The 14,028-nt window shown below is 42.0% G+C and overlaps 1 protein-coding gene across 1 annotated transcript in view; it reads left to right on the top strand.

Annotated features, from left to right (window-relative positions):
• EPHA8 (EPH receptor A8) overlaps positions 1–14,028 on the top strand; it is a 1,837,897-nt gene that overhangs the window by 1,501,601 nt on the left and 322,268 nt on the right. Inside the window, exon 5 of the mRNA XM_069610879.1 lies at positions 13,454–13,789. Within this exon, the coding sequence (XP_069466980.1) occupies positions 13,454–13,789 (336 nt within the window). The remainder of the gene's footprint in view (positions 1–13,453; positions 13,790–14,028) is intronic.

Here is a 14,028-nt window from a genome sequence, read left to right as displayed (position 1 = left end):
GCTCGTAGAGCAGTTACTCTCTGGGCATGTGCATGCTCTGAGCATTCTGGGTGTAGTAGTCCTGTCAGCAGAACATGCGGGCAGTGCAGGGAGGGATTGGTCTTGCTGAGCAGAGCATTAGGAAGGCACGAAGGTAGCAGGAGCATAGCTGCATCAAGGAATCAGGTGGTTGGGTTGTATAGAGGCAGCGATGTGCAATAGCAGGCCAGTGGGTGTTTTCTTTTTTTGCCAGAGGCAATCAGGATGCCTGTATCCTCCGCTTTAGCGTTGGATTCACTAGAGGACCCTTGTGTGCACATGGCTAACTGTGCAGTGGGGGCTGTATGTACATGTGTCACTCCTGATTTGAGGACCCTGGTGGGTGGGGCAGAGGGATATTTGTTATACAGTACAAACAAACGTACTGCCTCGCAGTAACAATATGATCATGCAGATTACATTGCAGAGAGTCTATGCAGGGCAGTAGGGGTAGTGTCTTACCTCCCTTTCATCAGAGAGAGTACAGTCCTAGTAGTATCGCATTTGCAGCTTTGTGGCCAACACAACAGAGTCTGGCGGAGACTGCTGCCAGAGGAATTTCCCTGCCAATCAGGGTGTTGCAGGTACAGGGCAGCCTGGGAGCCAGGTATGCACAAAGGCCTGGTGACGGCCATCTTGTTAGAGTCAAGTAGGCCTCCAGACCCAGTGGTTTTTCCAAAGTGGATGTTGGTGTAGGTCTCCCTGTAAGGAAAAGGGACCTGTTCGCTATGAGACCGACAGAGACTGCTGCTAGAGGCCTTTTGTGGCACAGGGAGTTGGAGGGGTCAGATTAATTTCCCTGCCAATCAGTGTTTTGCAGGCACATGGCTGCCTGGGAGCAAGGTGTGCACAAAGGCCTGGTGGCGGCCATCTTGGAGGGGTCGAATAGGCCTCCAGATTTAGTGCTTCTTCCCAGGTGAATGTTAGTGCAGGTCTCGCTGTAAGTAATTTAAGCCACAAGCATCCCTGGGGTACAACCATTTCCACCTTTGTTCACATATGGTAGTCACAGGACGTGCATCTCAAGAGATGTATGGTGTGGATTTCTTAAGCTTGGGTAAAAGGTTAGACTATACCACTGGGGAATGAGGATTTGCCAAGTCTTTCTCTCAAAGAGAAAACGGATCCTGAAGCACTTGGAAACTGGGAAACACGAGGTTTCTAAACGTGTTGCTTTGTGCCTTCAAATAGCAGGGCCAGGCCACCTTGCAGTAAATACATGTATTTGACTGACTATGTTTAGAAGAACAGAAACTGTTATGTGATTAACCGGAATTTAATATCTACACATTTTAGACATTTGTGATGGTTATAAGACTATGAATTATGTAAACATTTGGTTAATTGGATTCCAACCTAACCAATGAACATTTTTTTGTATTATTCACTCAATGTCTTAAACTTTTAAGAGATGTTTTTTAATGAGTTTGGTTAGGCATAATTGGCAGGCTGTGAAAGGGCCCTTTGTCTAGATCAGGTTCTTTGAAGTCTCTGGGTACCTTGCTGAGATGGGGAAGGTGGCACCAGGATGGGTTTTTTCAGAGCATATTTTAAGCGAAGATTGTATGATGAATTTCTGAAGCAAACAATTTACTTTAGTTAGAAATGTGCTTTAAATTGTACATGACATGTATTTGTTTATTCAAGTGAGAGAGACAGAGAAAAGTGAATAATATTGTAAAGGTCTATTTTGTTTAAATGACCAAACGTGTGTAGAGTGATTATGGTCACCGTATGACGTACAATAATGAAATGCTTCATTATTATTGTCTGTTTGGAACACTTTGGAAAAGTAATCCTCAGGTGTATTGCACAGAACAAAATATGCCAGCCTAGAGCCCTGCTGACTTAGTTGGGGTGATAGTTCACTTTTCCTGCAGTAGGTCTATCACCACCTTCCTTTTGGATTCTGCAGAATGCATGTGTTTGATATCATGATGGCAGATGACCATAAACTCTTCTATTACATTTCTCAATCACTTGATGTTGTCAGATATTTATCTTCAATCTGATGTGTCCTTTTATGGGAAATGGCTATATGTGCATGCCATGTCCTTTTTCTTTATTTGAGAATCTTTTGCTTTTTTCTTTAAAATATGAGTTTCTCCTATGTATTGCTCTTCCCACACATTCAAGACTCCTCCACTTCCTGACTTTTTCACTCCATCTGTCATTTTGCTTCATCACCACCAAAGTCAACAGATAAACAGCTCTTCTGATTTTAAGCATTACATCTCCAGAGCCATAACAAAGACAAAAAAGAAGGATGTCCTCAACAATATAAAAATGTGTCCCCTAACAAAGAAAACAAAACACATTATTTCCCTAATAAAAATAGACACCAAAACAGATATTTTCCCAAGATAAAAGAAAGTCAACGAACTGTTTCTCCCTCACAAAGAAGAAGCAAATAACACATGTACGGAAATATGCCCTAAAAAAGAACTCTCCAAGGTTATGAAAGGAAACAATAACATTTCTTTGCCTAAAACAAAGAGAGTAAAGCAGTTCCCCTTACATCGCTAAAAAGCTTTCCTAACTAAGATAACCAAACTGCATAAGACATACTTAACAAAAACAAAGAAGGGGTTTTCTAAAAAATGCAATTTACAATTAGCACAGAAGGTTTCCGTATCTAGTTAAACCAAACACATCACGGTTTAACAGACTAAAAATAAAAACAAAAAAATGAAAAATCTTTTACTTGCAAGATAGAAATGAACAAAACAACATTGCAAAACACTCTTTAAACGTTCTCCAACTCCTCTCTGTAATACATTGATCATCATGCCTCACTTTCCTGCAGCCAAACAAAAGCTAAAAAGGAAACCCTAAGGGGCTGATTCATGGAATTATTTGTGCCGAAAAATGGGGATTTGTGCGCCATTCTGCCTGCAAATCCCTGTTTAACAAATGGGGATTTGCGGACAGAATGGCGCACAAATCCCTGTTTTTTTCGGCGCAAATAATTCCATGAATCAGCCCCTATGTTTCAGGATTCCTTCCATAGACCCACATTTCTGTGTCTTCCTTCAAACTCACCTGAACCATAATTGAATGCCCAAATCCCATGCTAGTTTGTCAGTCATGCTTGGGTTCACACATGAGTACCGGAATCCCATGCAGGCTTCCTCTGTGCTACCAAAGAGTTTTGAACATTTTGATTAATCTACAGTCCCTGTAAAGTCACTCAAATCAACAGGTCAGACAGGTGAGATTTGAAGGTCACTTTTGCAGAGATTTGCCTATTGTTACCCCAAATATTTACAGCTATGGTCAATAAATACTGGTAGATGAAGTGATTTGTCCATGATTATTCTCTTATATCGACTGGTCAATCATTGCAGAGAGTTGTCCAGGCTACAGGTCCGCAACTCCTACACTCACTGCTATTTTTGCTTGAAGAATCAGACACAGTGAAATAATGTAGATAAATACGTTGGGCCAAATTCACTGGGAAGTTACAATGTGTGACTGTTACTCTAGCATGACAAGCCAAAGTTACTCAGTGTAACTGTTCTGTTAATAGCATAGTCATCGCCATGTGTAAGTCAGTTGTAAATCAAAATTGCCCTTCTTTCATTCCATAGGGAATAACTGCCAGCGACCAGACATCAAAACCATTAACAATTGTGTACTTTGAGTCACTCTATCACGGAGCAATCAAAATGATAGTGTGTCTGAGAGTGAACCGTAACTGCTCTAAATGTGATGCTTTGCCTATCATAGTAAAGACTTGCGTAACGATGGTTAACTTGAATTCACCATTCTGCAGAGTCACCTACAGCCTGATTCATGGAATTATCTGCGCTTAAAATGCAGATTTGCGCGTCATTCTGCCCGACAATCCCTGTTTCAGGTATGGGGATTTCGGGTAGAATGGCACGCAAATCTGCGTTTTACACACAGATAATTCCATGAATCAGGGGCCTAGTCAATTACATTGCTTTACGAAAGGTGACTTGGCAATGACATCTGCACAACATATCTGTTGTTCTACTCATAGGTGCCATGATATGGTGAAAAACGATTAAAAGGACATGTAACAATTATTCCGGTGGCATGTGTTATTGTCCCCGGGAAAATATCGGCATACAAAAATATCGCCATATTTTTGCAGCAATATTAAGACATGGAACCTGCGGGGGACACCCCTGCAACACCTGCATTATTTTTAAAGGAGCGGGGACACCCCCACAATCCCCACTCCCAAAACCCCAAAAATGATCCCCCCAAAAATATTGCCTATGGCCTTTCCAAACGACCATAAATACGCGATATTTTTGGTGGGGATAATATGTAGTGATACCATAATTCCGTTATAACCTTATGTTGTAAAAGAAAGGTCGGGTGCACCTGTGAACATTACCACATAAAAGCAAGCTCATGTAAAAAGTGTTGCCTGTTTTCAATGCTTGTTTTGTTAATTCGGATGATATTTTTACTTTTTGCACACATCTCAAACATTGTTGTTTATTCATGCGTATCTCTTTTAACGTTCTGAAATTGCAGACAACAGTGCGGTTGCAAAAATGAATAACATGCACAATTATTTTGAAACTGTACTGTACCTTCACAATTAAAAGTGAAATGCTGAAAGATTATAATTTCAATAGCATTCCTAACAGCAAACGTTCTGAAACTGAGCGGAGAATAGGGTTCCAGAGTATGGGATATATTGTGGATAGGATTCCAAAGCAGGACACCCAAGACAGAGAATGTCTAAGCCACTATGAATCTGCTTAAAAATTACTCAGAATGTTGATCGACCTGCTGTGGGACAATCTAAGAAAGGGAAGCTTATTCTGCTTCATATTAGCTTCATTTGAGAGAGGGACAGGGAATACATGCAACCGGGCATTATAATATAGCATGACATTATGACACTTTCAGCACATTAAACATTTATAACCGGAAATAGTTGTGAGGTGTCTGATTTTGAACATTCACAATCCTTAGTAGCATGGTAATGGGGCCTAGATAGCAGTGGTGATCACGTAAGTACCACATGGAGGCTCCAGAATGAGTGCAGTCATCAAATAATCCCAGAGTTGTCTACTTGCCACCTGTATTGTATACTAGTCTATCCATGCCCACCCGATTATTGTTAATTTTGGTATCCATAGTCCTTATAATTTATAATTAAATTAAAAACAAGCATTGGAAATGCCTACAGTTTGGGTTGTTGTGTAGGCATAGAAAAGGCACTTGCAAGGCACTGCCGTTCTCGATTAACTGGTCATTGATGGTAATAGGTGCAAAACAGCGTGGGCATCTAATAGCTGATCCTGGCAAATGCCTAATGCTCATACACAAGCCAAAACTGTTGCCTTTGTCACTACTTGTTTAACAAGGCATTTAAGGACACGCATAGTGCCTACAAATCAAGTGGCTTAAGGCATACCTGGTTAGACATTTGTATTGCACCAGTAGCTGTTTACAGCTCCCATTAAATCATCATCCCTCAGAAGACAGCTTTTAAAAAACACTGGCAGGTACTTTGAATGCAAAGTCTGATGATAAGGCTTGATTAAGCGAGCTGAAAGAGTTCCCATGAGGGGGTGTTTTGGGCAGGGAGGGGCAGGAACTGGGTGGGAATGGCCGTAGGGATTAGCATGGCTTTGGGCAGTCAATGGCATGGACACATAACAAAACACCTACAGGCTGTGTGTCCATCCTCATATGCCCTTTCTCCCTATCTGTACTAATTCAATAGTTTCGGCTTATAGGTCTAAAGTTCCAGAAGGTAACTGAAAAATATGTCTGGTCAACCATCCCAATCAGCTTGGAAATACTATCAAACTCCTATTTCTCCATCCTTGAATATATTTCATATATATAAAGCAGTCCACTGTACATGAAAGAACAACCGCTTCACAGCAAACAAACACTATGGGCCTCATTACAACCCTGGCGGAAGACCATGGTGCTATTAGCACCATGGTCCATGCCGGTAAGTTACCGACTCCGCCATGGAGAAAGGGGGAAGTACCACCCCATTACACCCCGCAAATTGCGGTACCGTAATTAGCACCAAGGTCCCTTTGTGGGTCCGTACTTTAACAGCTTGTCTACACCAGCCGTTAAGGTCGGGTCCCGCAAAGGGACCTCGTAATTAGGCGCTAATAGGTTAACGGCGCCGCAACCTTTTACAGCACCGTTAACCCATTAGCGCCTGGGTCGTAATGAGGCCCCATGAGCTGAGCACTGGAGGCTGATATGCTTCTCTCAATTGTAACCATAGATGTATTTACAACAAGGCCAACTAGGCCCAGGCCTAGGGCAGCAGATTGCGAGGGGGGCAGCATGTCATTGCAGTTTATTTTTCAATTTACTGTTTGTCATGTTTAAAATATAGAGCCAATTGTGTTTCTCAGAGTTTGCCTGATTCAGAACACTCCAAATAATGTTGAGCTGTTAGCAGTCATTCCATTCTGATGGCTAAAGTATTTGATGGCCAAAGTTGTATATATGCTTAATAATTTCAAAAGCTCTATTGTTAGGGTGACTCAGGTTAAAAAAATAAATAAACAAAAACGAAAAAACGCGTACCAAACCCAGAATGCTTTAGGTATTCAGTGATTTAGTCATACATCGCTCACAGACATATGCGACAGATATAAAGCTCTTTGGTCGTTCTTAGCTTCCCAAAATGCTCTTTAACATGAAAAACAGCCAAAAACTCACTGATTTTATTGGTGCCACTTCACGTTATCTTTGGAATTTGTTCTAATCAATACAAACATCCACTGTGTTAATCAATCACTTTCATATTCAAATACACTGCATGCATTTTTTTAAAAACTGTTGCAAAAATTCGGCCTTTCTATTCAGAAAAGTAAAGGTTAAAAATGATGCATCATTTTACAATATTAAACGCATACCTATGCTTAAGTCAAGCACAGAGTTCCCACAGGTGGCACTAAAATGATGTTCAGAAGCTCGCACTCATTTCCCTGCCTAACCCCACATTCCAGAGGTCTGTGGCTGCCCAAAAGGTACAAGCATGAAGTAGATCGAAGAGAAGTTAAAATGGTGAACAGTAAATCTGAATGAGAAGTGCATCAAGAAACCTGTGAAAGGATACTCAAAGCCATAGAAGGTTGTGAACAAAGACTGTGGGGGTCATTACGAGGTTAGAGGTAACCATGGCGCTACTAGCGCCATGGCTGCCTCCAAAACCTCACCGACTTTGCCCTGGTGAATGGAGCTTTTACCGCCCCATTCCAAGGTTGGAGGGGGCGGTAATTCCCCATTCACCAGGGCCCTTCCCCATTCCCATTTGAGCCCCCACAGGGCTCAATGGGAATGGAGAAGGCGCTAATAACGGTACTGCAAATTGCAGTACCGTTATTAGCACCAAAGTCCCTTTGCGGGTCCCGTCCTTAACGCCTGGTAAAATCAGGCGTTAAGGGAGGACCCACAAAGGGAACTCGTAATAGGGCGGTAAGGGATTACCGGTACTGGTGCCCTTACAGGTACCGGTAATCCCTTATCGCCCGGGTCATAATGAGGCCCTATGTGTCAAAGGTACACACTGATTCACAGCTGTAAAGGTGTCCCATAAAGATATCTATTCAGCCATTTTAACAGAAGATGCTCAGATAAGCACGCAAATGGCAGCCCTACCGGGTTTATCATGTGTCTTTGATGACATTCTGCTGCACGCTCAGTACTACCAGGAGAACTAACTGCAAAGTATGTCACACAGTGCATAACTATGATGCTTGTAAGTTATGTTTACATTCATTATATTTTAAGCACACAGGAGGACTTTTACTGTGAAACAGTACTTCAAATGACAGCAGGACATTGATATCTATACCCACACATCTCAAAATGTTCCTATGTATTGTACAGTCCAACCAACTTTACGGAGTTAGGAAACATTTTAAATTACCTTAAACACAAGCTGGTAAAACCCATAGAATAAACCACACCCACACAAGTAATATTGTGCTGGAATACTGGATCCATTGCTCAATTCACTCTTGGAGTGTTTGGTACTTTGAACAATTGCACAAGCAGCAATAATGTAAACAGTATGAACCATGTCCTTTGTTAGTAATAAAAAGTGCCTGTATTGTGAAGCTACGGAGAATGCTGTTGCTTCCCACACATACATGTTCAGGTCAACCCTTATCCATTACTCCACCACGAGAATGCACAGCCAATGCTTCCAAGAACCTCCTCCAACTGCCTTTGCTCTACTGAGGTGTTTATGCCCAGGCAGAGTTTACACATTTCACGTGTGATTTTTGCCATATTCTAATGGCATTCCAGCCCAAGGGATTGGAGGTAGAATGTAGTTATGTTGCATCAATATTAGACCAATCTAGGTGTTTCTCACAGAGGGACAGCCTGCAATTAGGGCGAGAAACCAGATATTAGCATTAAATAAAAAATTCCTCATTCAAACCTTCTGTCACTTGTGTCAAGTTCGCAATACAGCTTATGTTCGTATCACTCCCTCTAAAAGTTTGTTTTTGGACTTAACAGAAAGTAGACAATTAGCCATAACAATTACCCCTAGTGCACTTGTGCACTCACCTGTAGAACACAGTGCCTTCTCCAAACCCTGGGCCGCAGAGATCTGAAAACACCCTTTCAACTTAAAAGATGACATGCTTGAATTATTAGAGAGGAAGCAATAACTTTCTAATCCTGCAACCTAACCACGTCCTTATAATATTATGGAGCTAAAATGATTACACAATTATAATTGTTATTTTATAATGCGTTCAATACCATTGAGTGGTTTCTAAGTGCCATATCGGGATTTGAACCTGTGTTAGCTGTGTTACCTTGCTGCTAAGACAACTGTGTTGCCCCTGACACAATGGGGTTGCAGGGGTGTATTTCGGACAACGTGGACAGAGTTTTTTAAAGGGGCGGAATCTGGTGAAGGTGCAGAGTCTGGCAGAATTGGAGTAAAGTTGGGGGCGCAAGCACATATTTTGGCCTAGGGCAGCAGAACGCCCAAATACGCCACTGATTGTAACTCCTGTGTGGACTATCTCTAAATCTCCGAAAACAATGCTCTCTGTTCTATTGTTTTATGTAAATTCCAAATTAAAATTATTGGGTCTACTTTACCTTCACTCGGAAATTACTGTGATGTGTCTTCCAGAAGCAATGAATTCCGTATGCAATGAACTTTGACTGTTTTTCTAATTGTTGCATTTAGCTCCTTTTTTACATACTCGTTTAAAACTCATTTTTATTTTTATATATTGTGTGATTTATAATTGCATGATTATTTAAGTGTTTTTGTATTGGTTTTGCTTTAGAATTGTTTACAGAGTTCCCTTTATTACTTTGTTTTTCTTGATCCACCATGCATAGTTTTAGAGGGTTTATCAGCCTGGCTTCATGTTCCATTATGTGATGTCACTACCTTCTGTGAGTATATCATCTTTCACGTCACTTGCATTTTCTGTGTAGGGAAATCACTTTTCAGTGAGAAAAACGTTGACAGGATTACAATTGCATGGTGTCAATTTGCTGTGTGCTGCTGTCCTTTCAATTGCATTGGATTTCATTGTGTCCAGCCTAGAGGCGTTGCGAGGGGGGCGCTGAGGGGGGTATAGCCCTAGATCTTTTGGTTGTAGCCCCGGATAGAAGCTCAGGTGCTGCAACCAAAAGAGTAGCTAGCCCTGAGTCTCGCCAGTCCCGACAGAAGTGTAGCCCTGGATCTTTTCCAGACCTAGCAACACCCCTGGCCGTCTGTTGGACAACTTAACCAGACTTACAAATCCATCTGCACGTGTGGTCTTCTTTAATTTAAAAAGCAAGGAAGAACAGACCCGTTGAACGAAGCTGATTGAGGAAACATCACTTCCCCTTTTTAACAACAATGTAGAACAAATATACTTATCATGCAACAAACAATGGTTTCTCTAGCTATTCCCGAATTATACACTGGACATATATCATCAGGAACACCCATATCTAGCCTCGCACATTTGTAATCTATGAATTCTATTTCTTTTCATTTTTGTTATTAATACGGGCCTTCAAGTCCAAACATGCGAAGTGGTGCGAGCCGACAGGATAGCTTTGGGGCAAGGCATTTGTCTTGGAAACAAGACAATACAGAGCATCACCCTGCGAAACCCAGTCCCACTCTTAGAGGCTGGGCTGTGGCATTAAACGTGATATAAATGCTCAATCTCTTTTTTGCTGTTCAATCAAATCCCACTGCAATGAAATAGAGCCAAACAAAGTATGCCTCAGAACTTAGTTGACAGCGTATCAGGACTAATTCACCACGACCACCCAAGACCCTCCTCTTACTTGCCAATCACCTCCCATGCGCTAGCCACCTCTTGTACATGTAACTGTAATTTAAACTGTAATTGTACTGCCATGTCTGCCTTATCATGTTGTAACTAAAATATGCCCCCGGATGCCTTCGGGCCTGGTGCGCTCTACAAATAGAACAAAAACAAATACAAATGTGATGACCCTCAGATAAACCTTCATGTTGGCAAGAGAAACTGTAACAAGAAAAAAACCCTCTAAAAATTGAATATTAATTCCAGTGGCGTGTCATCACTCTTTTCATGGTTTATTTAAAAAATATAAAGCCTCTATATTATCACTAGTTTCATGTTACCCCATCACATCCCTTTTGTCAAATATTCTCGGATCTGTCGCATCTGTCCTGCTCTGAAGTCATCTGCTCCAAGCTCCCATTACCACTCACTTTCGTCCCTCCCTATAATCATTCCCCTCCTCTCCTTAAGTCTAAGTGCAATTAATAATAATAATTGTGACAAGATCCCCTGCCAAACATTGTGGGACAACAGTGGGGTGGTACAAGGGCAGGGGGCCAAAATGAAATAGTAGGTGCAGGATCCAGTGGAGGTATATGTGGGTTCCCCAGAGCACCCACATTGGAACCCCAACACCAAGGCAGGGGACATTCACAAGCAGATAGCCTAGGGCTTCAGACCCCATCTCCAACCCTTCAAGGACCTTTAGAGTCATTGTTAAAGGGACAGTGAGGAACTGAGCACCAACACAGAAAAAGAGTAACGTTCAATTTACAGAAACTAAAATCACAGTGAGGGCAAGGCTTACTCTCCTTTTTTGGAAAAGCTACCATTATTCCCAGCGGCCAGGCATGGATACAATTGCCGTTATTTTATAGAGATCAAACTCACTTCTCGGACGTTTTTTTTCTGAGTTTGAACACAGCCATATGGGATGGAAAAAAATAACCATTTTCATTAGTTTCAGCCCCACAGACTCAAGTTGTATGATGAGACTACGTGGAATAACATTATGAGGGAGAACATGATTAAAGCTGCACAGTTGAAACAAAGATGACTTGTCTAGATACTGCTCAAGTTGTCTACATGGGGGTATCTTTGACATGCTTAGCAGATGCTTCTAAGACTTCGAGCTAGTATTCCGGGTACACAATCCTCCCTGGCTCAACACAGGGCACCAAAGATAAGGTCATGGTTGGTTTTAAAATGGCAGCTAGGCCTTGTGACATTTCTGGATCACCCCCTAAGCCCAATTCAGTGAAGGAGTGTGGACTCTTCGTAACACAGTCAGCTCAGTATGTCAGGGTGCGTCATTCAAGCAGGCGTTGAAGGAAGGTGTGTGGCAGTGAGTGGAGAGCAGGAGGAATTTTGGAAGGTCGTTTTGCTCGATAAAGTTGTAGATTGGAGGAAGAGAGAGCTACTGAGGAGTTTGGAAGTGGAAAGACTGTTTAATGTCTGGAGAGCAGTATTGTGGATGCTAGAGTGAAATAAAGTTATTCTGGAGAGTGGCAAGACTGAGAGAAGTTACTATCTGCTGAGTAGGAGGCTGGGAGAGTCCAAACAGGGGAATGAAGATATGCTTATAGGTTAAAGGAGGAGATAGGGTAGCATGGCCTAACATGGCCGGATGATTAGAGCCCTCCCCCTTACTAGCTAGAAAGACCAGACAAGTCTCAGTAGTTCTTGTCAGTCCTGGGCAGATTGCAGAGGTGGAAGGCGGAACAAGGAAGTGAAATCTCACAAAAGGACAAGGAGGTTGCAAGAGGTGTAGAAGAAGGGGAGTGTCCCAAGGACCAGTACCCTACGCTAGAAAGATGTCAGCTGGCCAAACCTTACCAAAATACATCCCTTGATTCCTGGAGAGGCAGTCTCATGGGGCAGAAGATCTGCTTATTCCTAGAAGAGGGAAACCTGAAGTTATCTTCCAAACGTTGCACACTGTGGACCTCAGAGGACCCGTAACACAGATTATACAGCGGTGGGTTTAAGCACCCAGAAAAACTGCAAGAGGAAAAACAGAGTAATGACACAGACTTCAAGCCCTGTAGGGGGGGGTTCACTCCTGGATACTGTTTTAAGAGACTTCTTCTGTTATTTCACAACCCTTTTTGAGTTATTCGTCTGACATTTTGCATTGTTTTCTCTTGCTCTGGTGTGGAGCATTGAGTACCTGAAAGAATGTTAGCCTTGTGGGCCACACACTAATGTTGTGTTGCTTATTCCCTCTGATTCCACATAACTGGCACATGTTGGTTGTCTTTCTGTCATATAAATACATCATCTATTAATATCCCAGAAGAGGCGATTCTTTTTGTCTTGTGTCCGATCTCGGGCCACTCTGTGACATGGTGTATATGGTGTATTGTCAATCTGTGCTGCCTTTGGTCTAGGTATCCGCTGGTATGTTATCCAGTAACATCTCATATACTGCTCACTAATCTAAGTCTACTATTGTAAACCTCCCTCCCGAGGGACTGCTCCACTGAGCTCTTATAGCTTACGTACGGAGTTTCTAGTAGACACACAGGTGTTCATTTTCAAAATATGCAAATGATTGATAGAGAAATCCATGATAGTTACACTTGAAGATTTGATTACAATGCAGTTTTGTATTCCTAAATTCTGCATGGACACACCAGTCTTTTCTTCTCAGAACCTAATAAATGATTACAGTCCTTGCTATATTGACATTAGCTCATGTAGTGAATGCACTTCTGAAAGCAATACTTGTATAACTTAGGGCAAGTCCCATTACAAAAGAAGTATAACATTGACCATGGTACTAGATGTAAACAATGTGATCCACTAGAGGTAATTCAATACTGCTGGGTGACAACATGAAATTGCTGTACCACCAAACATGTATACGATTTGACGCTATTTTTAGAGTGGTAATATTTATTGTGTTGTCGAAAATGTGAGATCTCTTCTGCTGGAATAGGGCACTTGACTTTGACAGGATGTTGTGCTTTTAATGAAGATGAGTTTATGTATAGTTCCAATTGATTATATAAAGCTTTTAATGTAAACGCAATTTCTACGTGTGATATGAGCAATATATAATTCTAATAGATACGCTTTGCTATAGTATGAGCGTATATACTATGTAGAATGCTGGCAAATCATTTTACCATCAGGTTTTTTTAATGTTGTTTTAGGTCCGCCATCGTCCCCAGTCAACCTGATCTCGAGTGTGAATGGTACCTCAGTGACTTTGGAATGGACCCCATCCCTAGACAGAGGCGGGCGTCACGACGTCGTGTACAATGTGATCTGCCGGAGGTGCCCGTGGGAAGGAGGACAGTGTGAGGCTTGTGGTAACAGCATTCGCTTCATCCCCCAGCAGATGGGCTTGGCACAGACTTCCCTTGTCGTGGCCAATTTGCTAGCCCATATGAATTACACCTTCTGGATTGAGGCTGTCAATGGCGTTTCAGACCTGAGCCTGGAGGCGCGGAGATTTACCTCTGTCAACTTAACCACGAACCAGGCAGGTAGGAGGAGCATACTGTATGCACCAAGCATGTTGGATTTAGTTGATGCCCATGTGAAATCATCTTGGTTAATACTGATGAAAACAACGCCTTCATAAAGAGGATGTTAACTCATGACCCAAGTAAGGCCTTCTTCAGAATGCAACCGCAAAACATGTAAAACAGTGTCAGACATTGAATTGATAAAACAAGTAATACAATATTAATTATCCTAAAAGAACCATTGATTGGGGTCACGT

This window comes from Ambystoma mexicanum, chromosome 8 (assembly GCF_040938575.1).
Source record: "Ambystoma mexicanum isolate Mex_15411 chromosome 8, UKY_AmexF1_1, whole genome shotgun sequence".
In the NCBI taxonomy this organism is placed as follows: domain Eukaryota; kingdom Metazoa; phylum Chordata; class Amphibia; order Caudata; family Ambystomatidae; genus Ambystoma; species Ambystoma mexicanum.
The sequence above is the reverse complement of the archived record's forward strand: the minus strand, read 5'-3'. Positions and strand labels throughout refer to the sequence as shown.